Raw genomic sequence first — 13,661 nt, 5'->3', positions numbered from 1 at the left:
ATCCCCTGCCATGGGCAGGGACACCTCCCACTGGATCAGGGGCTCCAAGCCCCATCCGACCTGGCCTTGAACCCCTCCAGGGATGGGGCAGCCACCACTGCTCTGGGCAACCTGGGCCGGGGCCTCCCCATCCTCACAGTGAAGAAATAATCAACAATAATCTTTCCATTCATTCTAGCCGGCTTTGGCTAAAGTCCCTCAAACACACACACAAATCCTTCAAAATCAGCCAGAAACCATGTCCTGAATGCCTACGCTCCCACCTCCTGCCTCAGTTCAGCATTTATCTACAAAATAAATGCAGACGGGTTTAACAATGAAGAATATTTACTTTCCTTCATTCAATACATTCCGTAAAGTGCTACCTTTCTAAATTATACAGAGTTAAAGCACTCTATCGCTCTAGTATTTTAAATACAATAAATATAGAACAAGCTGTGTGCAACTTCACTGTTTTATTTTAGCAGATACACTAAATTTAGTAATCGAAACCGCCTCCAAGAGCACTCCATGAAAAAGTAGTAAGGAGCTATAAATAAAATCACATCCTTCGGAGATATCCTACGCGCTACTTCTGTCCACACTGCATGGATAAACGTAGTGTTCCTGTGAGCATATGGAGCGAAGAAAAATAAGGGAGCTGAAAATTACCTAACAACAAAAAGCAAACCCATACAAGTGAATGCTACACATCCTGCCATAAACAGTCTGTTTTCTACGTTTAATCGCAGCACATTCCACTCAGTTCTTCTGTTCCTTTCCCCTCTTCCCATTAAAAAACTCTTCCAGGAAGAACATCTTGCAAGATATGGGGCGATTCATCTTCATCTTGCTCCTTTTTACTGCAAAGTGGAAAAGATTCTTGAACAAACTGCCTGCACATCGGACACTGCTGGAAATATTTAATGCAGCCATCGCAGAGGCACGCGTGCCGGCAGGGCAGGAGGACCCAGTTCACTGTGCCATTCTGGCAAACTACACAGTCTTTACTGGTTTCTTCGGGCAATTCTGGTTCATCTTCAGCCAGTCCCGCCTTTTCCAACAAGCTCCTGTCAGTGCTTCTCTCACTGGGGGATGTATCGTTTGGAGAGGGCGCGGTGCTATTTGCAGACATGAAGAGTTGCTAAAATACACATATACACAATCAATTAGAAATCACAGACTCTCCCCTCTTACCTGAACACACGTACACGTGATGCGAGTGCCCTTGGGTCAGGTTCACTGGTTTCCACCAAGTCAAACAGTGCCAGACTCACTCTTTGCACAAGTCCTAATAGTGGCCTTCAGTTAAAGCTATTTCAGAAGCATAAAATGGCATAAAACACTGTGAAAATATTAGAGATAAGTCATCAAATCAATGTACGTGCATGAACCTTAACAGAACTACCCAGGTTTTAAGCAGCTCAAGTTTCTGTTTCGTCATTCTCCATGTCTAGAGGGATGCTTCTATCCACTCCTACCAAAACCATATGCACTGAGCTGTTAAATCTACTTCATCCAAGCCAGTCCACTCCTGTTACAGTCCCTTACAACTCTTTGTCTTATTCTACGTGAAGCACAAATTCTTCTGGGTATGATCTTTTAATAAAGCCAGTAAACTACCGTGCAGCAAAGATGCCCAGAGAGAAAAACGCAGCTGCCCCGGTATTTCCCGTCAGTTTGAGCAGTGTTTTCAGAACGGCAATCACATGTAAAAAGAAAGCTTAAGGGGAGCACCAGGGAAGTTTACATGGATCAACAATGGCAGCAAAAAAATGTTCAGGACAAACATTACTTCGGACAAATCTATTTCTGAATGAATTCTAATGAAGCCAATTGAAATAATTTGGCTCGATTCACAGAATCACAGAATCACCAGGTTGGAAAGGACCCACTGGATCATCGAGACCAACCATTCCTAACACTCCCTAAACCATGTCCCTCAGCACTTCATCCACCCATTCCTTAAACACCTCCAGGGAAGACAACTCGACCCCCTCCCTGGGCAGCCTCTGCCAGTGCCCGATGACTCTTTCTGTGAAGAATTTTTTTCTGATATCCAACCTGAACCTCCGCTGGTGGAGCTTCAGGCCATTCCCTCTTGTCCTGTCCCCTGTCACTTGGGAGAAGAGCCCAGCTCCCTCCTCTCCACAACCTCCTTTTAGGTAGTTGTAGAGAGTAATAAGGTCTCCCCTCAGCCTCCTCTTCTCCAGGCTGATTCTAGCTTATCAATAACATACATTGTTTTGTTATCACAGTAATGAAGTGAATCAATCATAGAATGGTTTGGGTTGGAAGGGACCTTAAAGATCATTCAGTTCCAACCCCCCTGCCATGGGCAGGGACATCTCAGGACACGGCTTACCTTAAGATCATGGTATTGACCTTGCGCTAGAAGCAGGTACCGATATAATATTCTGCAGGAAAGTCTGTAGCTCTCGTCAGGAATGTGAATTACAGTCAACATCGCAATCTACTCAAAAATAAAGAAGACATGTTTAATCACTTTCCTTTTTGTTACAATCCAACTATCATAGAATCATAGAATGGTTTGACTTGGAAAGGGAACTTTAAGCCCAGCCAGTTCCACCCCCTGCCATGGGCAGGGACACCTCCCACTGTATCAGGGGCTCCAAGCCCCATCCAACCTGGCCTTGAACCCCTCCAGGGATGGGGCAGCCACCACTGCTCTGGGCAACCTGGGCCAGGGCCTCCCCACCCTCACTGCAAAACATTTCCTCCTAAGATCTCATCTCAATCTCCCCTCTTTCAGATTAAAACAGTAATCCTTCATCCTATTCCTGCACTCCCTGATCAAGAGTCCCTCCCCAGCTTCCCTGGAGCCCCTTCAAGGTACTGGAAGCTGCTCTAGGGTGTCTTCAAAGCCTTCTCTTCTCCATGCTAAACAACCCAAACTCTCTCAGCCTTTCCTCATAGCAGAGGTGCTCCAGCCCTCAGATCATCTTTGTGGCCTCCTCTGGACCCGTTCCAACAGTTCCATACCCTCTTATGTTGGGGATTCAGAGGTGTCGCTGATTGCCTTGTAAGCAAAACACAAATTTCTCTGGAAAGGATTACGGAAGGACCCCGTGGGCTGACTCAAGAGTCACTTGTGTGAGAAGAAAAGCACTGTGAGTTCACATGCTGTGCTTAATGCCCCTCACCCTGACGAAACCATGTAATAGCCTCGGAAAAGCAGGGGAAACGCAAAATTCAGTATTACTCTAATTCTCAGAAAATGTCAAAAGAGAAATGAAATAGAGAAGAAAGCTGTTCTGTTTACAAAGCCAAATCAGACTTGCATTTCAAAATCCACTGCCTGCCTAATTACATGTAGAGTTTAAATATATCTATGTGTCTGTGCATATGGATTTGCGCTAACTGAACTTACTATCCTTTGGCAATAAAGTCTTTTCCCTTAGCCACAATGCCTCAAAAAAAACCTAACAACTTCCCCTACAGTAGTAGCTTTGTTTTGGAACCTGAGAGCCGTTAAATCTCCATTAAAAGGACAGATTTTGTGTTTGGATAATAAGAGTTTAAAAGCTAACGATTCTCATTATGTCACTCCACCATAACACAAGTGCTTTTTCAGCCCATGGTTTGTTCAGATACTCAGGCAACTTCTTAACTGAGCGTGGAACTAGGTCCTAACACAGGCATCACCATCTTCAAGATGATGTCTCCTCTGTTATGGTGTCCTCCAGTATAGAAATATATATAGAAATATATTCTGCTATGATCTAGCAGGAATGCCACGCTCCTTGATTATAGAATCCCTTCCCCTTGAGCACCAGGTTTTCTCCCTCACTGAAGATGCTTCTCTCTCATTGAAGTTACTTCTTAATCTTCTGTTTTATACCCAGGCCTGAGATCTAAGGCTGAATTCACCAAGTAATCATAGAAAGGTTTGGGTTGGAAGGGACCTTAAAGCCCATCCAGTTCCAACCCCCTGCCATGGGCAGGGACACCTCCCACTGGATCAGGCTGATCAAAGCCCCATCCAACCTGGCCTTCAACACCTTCAGGGATGAGGCAGCCCTGGATAGATTCAGACTGGATTTAAGGAAGAAATTTTTCACTGTGAGGGTGGTGAGGTGCTGGCGTGGGTTGCCCAGGAAGGCAGTGGTGGCCCCATCCCTGGAAACATTCAAGGCCAGGTTGGATGGGAACTGAGCAAACAGATTGAGTCAAAACTGTCCCTGAACAATACACGGGGGTTGAACTGGACGGGCTGCAAAGGTCCCTTCCAACCCAAAGCATTCTGTGATTCTCTCAATTTGCTTCTGAGCTCATTTGTGTTACTGTTCAAGCAGTCAATGCTATCAGATTATCAATCAAATGAAAAGAAGGGAGATAAAAGTGTGTCCCAAATTGTTTCAAAAAGAATGAATTTAGAAGGGATAATGAACGGCACGTGACAAGACTGCAACTGCTTTAACTGTGAGAGATTAGGAGGAAACCTTTTTGTGGAGCCGGGTATCTCATATCAGCCGACTGCAGGACCTTCACGCCTTCCTGTAAGTGACCTGGACTTGGCTACAGCAAGACATCATGTCCTGTGCTACACAGACCCGGGCTGTTGCAGAGGTAATTTCTCTGTTCCCAGCAGTCAAGTCAGCAATCAGCTCTGATATCTGTGCCAGACACTAAGAAAAAATCCTCCTACTTTGGCACCAGCAATCCAAGAGATCATATTGGCACAAGAGCTCCACCACAGGTTTATGCGATCGGAAAAATCAAAGTAACAGTTTACTAACCTACCACAATCCTAGTGTGTCTGACCACGGGGCTCACCACAGAGATCTCTGCTCTGGGAAAATCATGAGCAACTTCTGAATTACATACATGACTTTTATATAACTATTATCCTTGCTTCCCTGGAGTCATCAGTGACAAAGTTAGGGACTGAATTCTAGGGAAAGGAAGCAGTTTTCACAGAATCATAGAATAGTTGTGGTTGGAAGGGGCCTCGAAGATCATCCAGTTCCAACCCCCTGCCATGGGCAGGGACACCTCCCACTGGATCAGGCTGCCCAAGGCCCCATCCAACCCGGCCTTGAACACCTCTAGGGATGGGGCAGCCACAGCTTCTCTGGGCAACCTGGGCCAGGGCCTCACCACAGTCAAGACAAAGAAATTCCTCCTTATGTCCAGTCTAAATCTGTCTCTCTCCAGTTTATACCCATTGCCTCTCGTCCTATCACTCCAGGCCTTTGTAAACAGTGCCTCCTCAGCTTTCTTGTAGCCCCTTTCAGGAACTGGAAGGTTGCTCTAAGGTCTTCTTGGAGCCTTCTCTTCTCAAGGCTGAATAACCCCAACTCTCTCAGCCTTGGTTTTATCCAAGCCTGTCTCCTGAAACAGGTCCTGTAGAGATAGGGCGAGGGTGCATGGCTTTAAATTGGAAGGGGAAGATTTAGAATCATAGAAACGCTAGGTTGGAAAAGACCTTTGAGACCACTGAGTCCAACTATACCTGTCCACTACTAAATCATGGATTAGTATGATTTAGATTAGACATTAAGAAGAAATTCTTCATCATGAGGGTGGTGAGGCCCTGGCCCATGTTTCCCCAAGAAATCGCGGCTGCCCCATCCCTGGAGGTGTTCAAGGCCAGGTTGGATGGGGCTTGGAGAACCGGATCCAACTGGAGGTGTTCCTGCCCATGGCAGGGGGTTGGAACTGGATGATCTTTAAGGCCCCTTCCAATCACAACTGTTCTATGATTCTATGAAACATTCCAGCCATAAATACAGGAACCTTAAAATATATTCTTATATGACTTACAATATCATATATTTCTCTGTCTTCTTCATCAGCCAACGTCAACAACGCTACCAACGGGTAGCGAGATCTAGGCACTGGGCCAAAATCGACAACTTGAGCATCTTCTGGTAACTGACAATATTTCTCTTCCTTGTCATTTTTTTTAATGCTTTATACATGTCAAGGAAAACAATCAGTGTCACTGCAGTTGTAGACAAACACAGCGTTTGCATAGTATTTTTCATCATATTTGCTCATAAAAATATTGTGCCAAGAGCTGCCGAATGTTCACAACTCTTAGCATTCCCTGTGCCAATAAATTAGCATATTTTGTCAAAACAAGCTAAAAAAGGATACAAGTACTGTTGTCGATAGAGGTATTCGCTGTACAGAGCGTCCTCCAATGCCTGAGGAGTCTTTATTCGGAAGCAGTAGACGTGTTTCTGCAACGCTTTGTGGAGTTTTTGAATGCTGCAGCCCCAGTAGCACGTAAGAATGCAGTCTTCCAGACAATCGGGTGTCAGTGTTACGCCCTCTTGTAGAAAAAAGATAAGGATTTTGTTAGCTCAACCACGTGCAGGAATTCTGGAACTGCTAAGTGTAGGTTCTTAAAGGGCAACAAGCAGAAAACAACTTCACTGCCTCAGACTTTTATCAATATAATTTAATCTTCTAAGAATTCAGACATGGTTCATTGCTTAGGAAAGCCATGGAGATGAGGTAGAGGGTGCGAAGAGATGAAATGGCCAATTAAGTGAACAAAAGTAGCGTGTACATTTTACGAAGGGTAAATTTTAACTTCTGGTAACATTTTACACACTCCCTGACAGACCCGAGAGCACAGTCCCCAGTGCAAAGTCCATTCCCTCCTTAGATCATGGTATTAATTGGATCACCGGCCTACAACACTCTCTGTGGTCTCAAAGAACGAGACCCTCTCAATCATCCAGAAGGATAATGAGGATCTACAAACTTCTCTTCTTTTCTAAACATTGGTTATCCAGCCATTAAACTCATAGAATCACAGAATCATTCATAACTCTAAACACCTTGTGCACAAACAGAAGCAGAGCTCTTGAAAAGTCCCACCAAATTCAAGTGTTCAAATGCCCAGAAAAATCATAAAAACATGGAATGGTTTGGGTTGGAAGGGACCTCAAAGCCCATCCAGTTCCACGCCCTGCCATGGGCAGGGACACCTCCCACTGGATCAGGTTGCTCCAAGCCCCATCCAACCTGGCCTTGAACACCTTCAGGGATGGGGCAGCCACAGCTTCCCTGGGCAACCTGGGCCAGGGCCTTGCCAGCCTCACAGGAAAACATTTCCTCCTAAGATCTCATCTCAATCTCCGCTCTTTCAGCTTAAAATCGTTACCCTCGTCCTCTCCCTGCGCTCCCTGAAGCATCCAAGTTACCTGACACCAAAGTTATTGGGCTTGAGTCTTGTTTTTTTTACTTGTTTTTATGCAGAGGGAGGGGTAAAACCGCTGCCGCCTTTTCTCATTCACAAAAGGCTCTGCATCTGTGTTGGTGGACGACACTCAGCCTTGCTCACTACCCCCCAGTGATGTAGAAAGATTTGGATTTCACTTTCTACATGGGTGATTTCAAGGGTGTTAGGAACTACTTGAACTCTGATCCAAACGGATATTTAAATTCCATTTCCACTGAAGCAAAGCTATAAAAGGGGGGGGGAGATTTTCCTTTTAAAGGAGTGTACTTCCAAACACCACTGGAGATCTGGACGTAGACTTCAGTGGGCGGCAAATATTCTATAATGAATTCCATAGAATTCTACAATTCTGTACAGTTCACAAAACCACCCACAGCAGCCAGGAATCCACAAACGCTTTTGTTACTGAAAAATCTGGTTTAGGAGGACGTGTTTCATTAATGAGAATTAAACTGTTCTTAAATATCCATCCATTTTGCTTTTAAAAGCACCACTTTTACAATCTGCATATAAATTATCTGTTGTAATGACGGGAGAAAGTATGTTTCTGAGGGATTTTGACAAAAGAAAAGGGCTTGGATATTAGGAAAAAATTCTTCACTAAAAGAGCAGTGAAGCACTGGCAGAGGCTGTCCAGGGCAGTAGTGAAGTCTCCATCCCTGGAGGGGTTCAAAAATCCTGTAGCCATGGCGCTTTGGGACATGGTTCAGCAGGCACAGTGGTGTTAAGCTGATGGTTGGACTGGATGAGCTTAGAGGTCTTTTCCAACCTTAATGATTCCATGATTCTAAGGGTGAGAGTGAGCAAACACTGTACTAAGTTCAAGAACCCAAACTGACAAAATCGAAGCACATCAGAAATCCACTGACTTGTTACTGAAGCTGCAGCAGGATGAGGGATTTCTAACCCAAAAGGATTCTTCACTTGTCTCATCTCCTTTTTCAACACTCTTGTGCTGGATTCAGTCTCTTCCGAGTTTCGCAGAATAACGGGAACACCCAAACCAAACCTATGAGACACGAAACAAGAACAAGTTGATTAAGCGCTAGAGTTGATGCCTTTGAAGTTTTCTCCAGCTCTAAATAGGATCATAGAATGGTTTGGGTTGGAAGGGACCTCAAAGCCCACCCAGTTCCACCCCTCTGCCATGGGCAGGGACATGTCCCACTGGATCTGGTTGCTCAAGGTCCCATCCAACCTGGCCTTGAACAAACACAACTGGCTTGGCTTTGCAGAATATCTGCTAGGACACATGCAGAATACAGACTGCCAATTCGAGTCCAGCACATCAAAGCAGAGCCTTCACAGTGATACAGAAAATCTTTAAAGGGTGAATACTTGGCTCCTGGGTTTCCAGAAAGGGAATAAAATTAATGAGAATAGTTAATGCCCTCTAGTGGTAAGCAGTCAGCCAGAGCTTTCTCCCCATTGATATTCTGCACGTCCTGTCACAAGACCAAAAACGTTGCTGCTTGCAAAGATGGAACACCTTTAATGCACCAGGTGCTCAAATGAAGACTTCCAAGTAAATCATTCAGCTTTAACCGTAACTGCAGCCAGCAAGATGTTTTTATGGGAGGTCAAGATCCCCATCTCCCAGTAAAAGCCAATTCCAACAATAAGCTGATTTTAAATCAGGGGCTCTAAAGCTTCTGCTTTGAGCCAAAAAACAAGTCCAAAATAATCAAGACTCCAACCAAAGCTGAGACTCTCGGACCTCATGAAAGCCGAAACTAGCACCAAGTGATGCTCTGACCCAAAAGAGATGGTGAAGCAAAAGTTTAAAACTTTAAACATCCCATGAATCAGGTGATCCGAGGGTTAGAACACCTGTGCTATGAGGCCAGGCTGAGAGAGCTGGGGTTGTTCAGCCTGGACATGACTCTGGGCAGACCTCAGAGCAGCTTCATGTACTGAAAAGGGGCTCCAGGAAAGGTGGGAAGGGACTTTTTACAAGGGCCTGGAGTGATAGGATGAGGGGGAATGGCTTTAAATTGGAAGGGGGAAGATTTACATTACATATTAGGAAGGAATTCTTCATGCTGAAGGCGGTGAGGCCCTGGCCCAGGTCGCCCAGAGAAGCTGTGGCTGCCCCATCCCTGGAGGTGTTGAAAGCCAGGTTGGATGAGACTTTGAGGCACCGGATCCAGTGGGAGGTGTCCCTGCCCATGGCAGAGGGGTTCGAACTGGATGGGCTTTGAAGTCCCTTCCAACCCAAACCGTTCCACGATTCTATGAATCAAAATAAAGATCGAAGTAAAGAACACTTTGGGCTGATTCCTGACATCAACTGAAAAAAACCAAGATTTTCATATAGCCTAGGGCTTTTAAAAGAACCACTACAGAGGATCAGGATCCGCAAAACAAACGCCACAACAGATTTTCTTTTGTACTTAGTTAAAATTAATTCCCTTTTTAAGGTGATAACAATAACTTTCAATGACGAAAAGCTGATTAGAGAAACTGTCCCAGATATGCAATCAGAAGACTGCTTTGAGACTGAAGGGATTTTCTTAACTGCATTAATCCAGCCCTGTCTCATTAGTGAGGGAGCAGGCAGAGGCTGTGAAGCCTTCTGTTAATGCATTTTAGAGAACAGATATTAATTAGCTCAGACTGCACTGCCCTGACTTTGTGCCGTTGCACCGCTGAAGCGACGGCGGTTTAACGGCTTTGGATTTTGGTTTGTGCAGTCGTCAGCGTATCAGGTGTTGGAAAACTCTGAATGGCAGGAAGCATCAGCTCTTCCTTCTATCAATTGTTTCCATTCCATACACTGCAACAGCAGCCGTTACAGTAAGATGGGTCTCACATCACTGGCTCAAGCTGAAAAGGGCTTCAGCAACATCAGCTTGAAAACCATCAGTTTGAAATGTAATTTCGTGTACAATACAGATATGAACCAAACAGAAGACACTGCGGCTTAAATGCTGCTTTTTCCTGGGTTTAAAATCTTTTCCAACTCCTGTGTGCAAAGCAAGGAGGAAAAGCAGAGCTTTCATGGCCATCCAGCTGCTTTCTATGGATTCATGTTGAAGGGGTGGAATAGCATCAGTCAAAGCAAGAGTGGCTGGAAAGCTGCTTGGCAGAGAAGGACCTTGGGGTGCTGGGTGCCAGCGGCTGAACATGAGCCAGCAGTGGCCCAGGAGGCCAAGAAGGCCAATGGCATCTTGGCCCGGATCAGAAGCAGCGTGGCCAGCAGGGAAGGGATTGTGCCCCTGTACTCGGCACTGGGGAGGCTGCACCTCGAATCCTGCGTTTGGTTTTGAGCCCTCCACTACAAGAAGGACATTGAGGGGCTGGAGCGCGTCCAGAGAAGGGAACTGAGCTCAGGAAGGGGCTGGAGAACAAGGGTTGTGACAGGCGGCTGAAGGACTTGGGGCTGTTTAGCCTGGAGAAAAGAAGGCTGAGGGGAGACCTCATCACTGCCTACATCTGCCTGAAAGGAGGTCGTAGCAAGGTGGGTGTTGGTCTCTTCTCCCAAGTGACAGGCAACAGGATGAGAGGAAATGGCCTCAAGTTGCACCAAGAGAGGCTTAGATTGGATATTAAGAAAAATTTCTTCAGTGATAGCATGGTGAAGCATTAGAAGAGGCTGCCCGGGTAGGTGGTGGAGTCCCCATCCTTGGAGGAGTTTAAAAGACAGGCAGATGAGGTGCTCAGGGATCTGGTTTAGTAGTGGACAGGTACGTTTGGACTTGATGATCTCAAAGTCATGATGATCATGATGACTTCTCTAACCAAGTGATTCTATGAATGTGGTCCCTGCAGCATAACAACTGCTCGCCTTTACCACTTCATGCCTTGTGTGCCTGTGTGCCATAGATATGAGAGAGAGGAATGAGACTGAACTGGCAGAAAACACTCTGTACTCATTACTCCATCTTTAATAAACTAGACTTTGATGGAATCATTTGTATTTCTTATACAGGGCGCTTAGCCATGCTTGGCCTGTGGGCACAGAGGGTCAGATACCAGCAAACACAACCACGCTGACCTCACCAGAGCTGCAACGAAGCATGTCAGCTTAACATCTCTCACAGAGAAACCAGGTATGGCAGCTGTACTCCTTAATCAATACCCAAAACTCAACAGACCTAATCCTTCCAGATGCACATAAAGAAGCCTCCTGTTTTACACCATCTGGCTTATTCCGAAGGCAACATCCCTTTCTTTGGAAAGTTTCTTCACCGGTCAAAAGCAACAGGATAATCACCACGAAAGGTAGCTACAGACAAAAGCCTCTGGTACAGCTCTAGCAGGGGCTGAGGGCAGAAAGGTCTTTCTGTGTGACAATCACGTACAGCGTTTCTGCACAGTTTAAGGTAGTCTCCATGTATGAAGGATGAACAAAGACAGAGTTTTATTTAGTGTGTCCAGGTGGCCAAAAAGGCCAATGGCATCCTGGCCTGTACCTGAAACAGCATGACCAGCAGGAGCAGGAAAGGGATTGTGTCCCTATACTCAGCATTGGTGAGGTCACACCTTGAATCCTGGGTTCAGTTTTGGGCCTTTCACAACAAGAAGGACACTGAGGGACTGGAGCACATCCAGAGAAGGGAATGGAGCTGGGGAAGGGGCTGGAGAACAAGGGTAATGAGGGATGGCTGAGGGACCTGGGGTTGTTTAGCCTGCAGGAAAAGGAGGCTGAGGGGAAACCTTATCATTGTCTACAACTGCCTGCAAGGAGGTTTTAGCGAGGTGAGTGTTGGTCTCTTCTCCCAAGTGATAAGTGACGGGACGAGAGGAAATGGCCTCAAGTTGCACCAGGATAGGTTTAGATTGGACATTAGGAAAAATTTCTTTACTAAAAGAGTGGTGAAGCATTAAAAGAGGCAGCCCAGGGAGGTGGTGGAGTCCCCATCCCTGAAGATGTTTACAAAACAGGTAGATGAGATGCTCAGGGATCTGGTTTAGTAGTGAAAAGGCACAGTCGAACTCGATGATCTCAAAGGTCTTTTCCAACTAGTGATTCTATGAAAATATTCCACTTTTTGCAATAGCAACTACTTCTTGCATCAAATCCCCACCCCAATGCTGCCCCTTCCCACCCAGCTCCCATCACCAATGGATCCAAGCTCCCATTCCCCAAGGGATCCCAGCTCCCATCCCCAAGGGATCCCAGCTCCCACCCCCAAGGGACACCAGCTCCCATCGCCAAGGGATGCCAGCTCCCAATCCCCAAGGGACGCCAGCTCCCAATCCGCAAGGGATGCCAGCTCCCAATCCCCAAAGAATCCCAGCTCCCAACCCCAAGGGATCCCAGCTCCCAATCCCCAAGGGATCCCAGCTCCCAATCTCCAAGGGATCCCAGCTTCCATCCCCAAGGGATCCCAGCTCCCATTCCCAAGGGATCCCAGCTCCCAATCCCCAAGGGATCCCAGCTCCCATCCCCAAGGGATCCCAGCTCCCATCCCCAAGGGATCCCAGCTCCCAATCCCCAAGGGATCCCAGCTCCCAACCCCAAGGGATCCCAGCTCCCAATCCCCAAGGGATCCCAGCTCCCAACCCCAAGGGATCCCAGCTCCCAATCCCCAAGGGATCCCAGCTCCCATCCCCAAGGGATACCAGCTCCCATCCCCAAGGGATCCCAGTTCCCATCCCCAAGGGATCCCAGCTCCTCTTTCTCCCTCCCCGCCCTCACCATCCCAGCACGAGGCCGCTAGTGACGAGGAAGCAGACGAACACCACGGCGATGTAGAAGAGCGGCGAGTACTCGTACAGCGTAACGAGCAGCCCACCGGCCATGGGGCCCCACCGCCCGCTTCGCGCGGGCTCCAAAGGCACCGCGCATGCGCCGCCGCGACTGACGCCGTGCCCGCAGCCTGCCCGGAGAGGGGTGGGGCCGCCATGATGACTGACAACCAGGGGCGGGGCTCCATTGACAGTGCGGAAGGGGGCGGAGCCACGCAGCTATTGTAGCTCCATTGGCTACAGACAGCCTGGGGCGGGGCCTGTCGGATGATTGACAGCCCAAGACGGGGCTCCATTGGCTACTGACGGCCTGGGGGCGGGGCTACTTTCCTGTTTGATAGTAGGGGCGGGGCTCAATTGGCCGGTGGCAGCCTAGGCGCTATGCTGGTTATTGACAGCTCGCGGCGGGGTTCCATTGGCTACTGAAAGCCCGGGGGCGGGGCCAGGCTGCTGATTGACAGCTCAGGCGGGGCTCCCTCCCCTATTTCCACCGAGGGCTCCCCCGCTGCCTGAGTCAGAACAAAGCATTTCATGGAATCATAGACTAGGATCTTAAAGCCCATCCAGTCCCACCCCTGCCATGGGCAGGGACACCTCCCACTGGACCAGGTTGCTCCAAGGCCCATCCAACCTGGCCTTGAACACCTCCAGGGATGGGGCAGCCACGACTTTCCTGGTCATCCTATTCCAAAACTTTTTTCCAACCTGGTGAGTCTCTGACTCTGCACCGGATGGTCACGTGCACAGCACCCGCCGACGCGCCGCTCCC

General features: G+C 47.5%; 1 protein-coding gene across 3 annotated transcripts; it reads right to left on the bottom strand.

The window, feature by feature from the left end:
* Positions 1 to 314: 314 nt before the first annotated feature.
* CGRRF1 (cell growth regulator with ring finger domain 1) lies at positions 315 to 13,009 on the bottom strand. Of its 3 annotated transcripts, none has more exons than XM_054066838.1 (7): positions 12,843 to 12,984; positions 9,218 to 9,430; positions 8,068 to 8,207; positions 6,103 to 6,280; positions 5,767 to 5,914; positions 2,345 to 2,452; positions 315 to 1,123 (listed from the first exon to the last, which is right to left on the bottom strand). In XM_054066838.1, coding segments are annotated over exons 2-7 (927 nt in total). In that variant the 5' UTR covers positions 9,220 to 9,430; positions 12,843 to 12,984; the 3' UTR covers positions 315 to 772. The 3 variants fall into 3 exon arrangements, with proteins under 3 accessions (XP_053922813.1, XP_053922812.1, XP_009557089.1); XM_054066837.1 differs by having other exon boundaries at positions 316 to 1,123; positions 9,213 to 9,430; XM_009558794.2 differs by lacking the exon at positions 9,218 to 9,430 and having other exon boundaries at positions 316 to 1,123; positions 12,843 to 13,009.
* Between the last annotated feature and the right edge of the window lie 652 nt (positions 13,010 to 13,661).

Source organism: Cuculus canorus, chromosome 5 (assembly GCF_017976375.1).
Source record: "Cuculus canorus isolate bCucCan1 chromosome 5, bCucCan1.pri, whole genome shotgun sequence".
Classification (NCBI taxonomy): domain Eukaryota; kingdom Metazoa; phylum Chordata; class Aves; order Cuculiformes; family Cuculidae; genus Cuculus; species Cuculus canorus.
The sequence above is the reverse complement of the archived record's forward strand: the minus strand, read 5'-3'. Positions and strand labels throughout refer to the sequence as shown.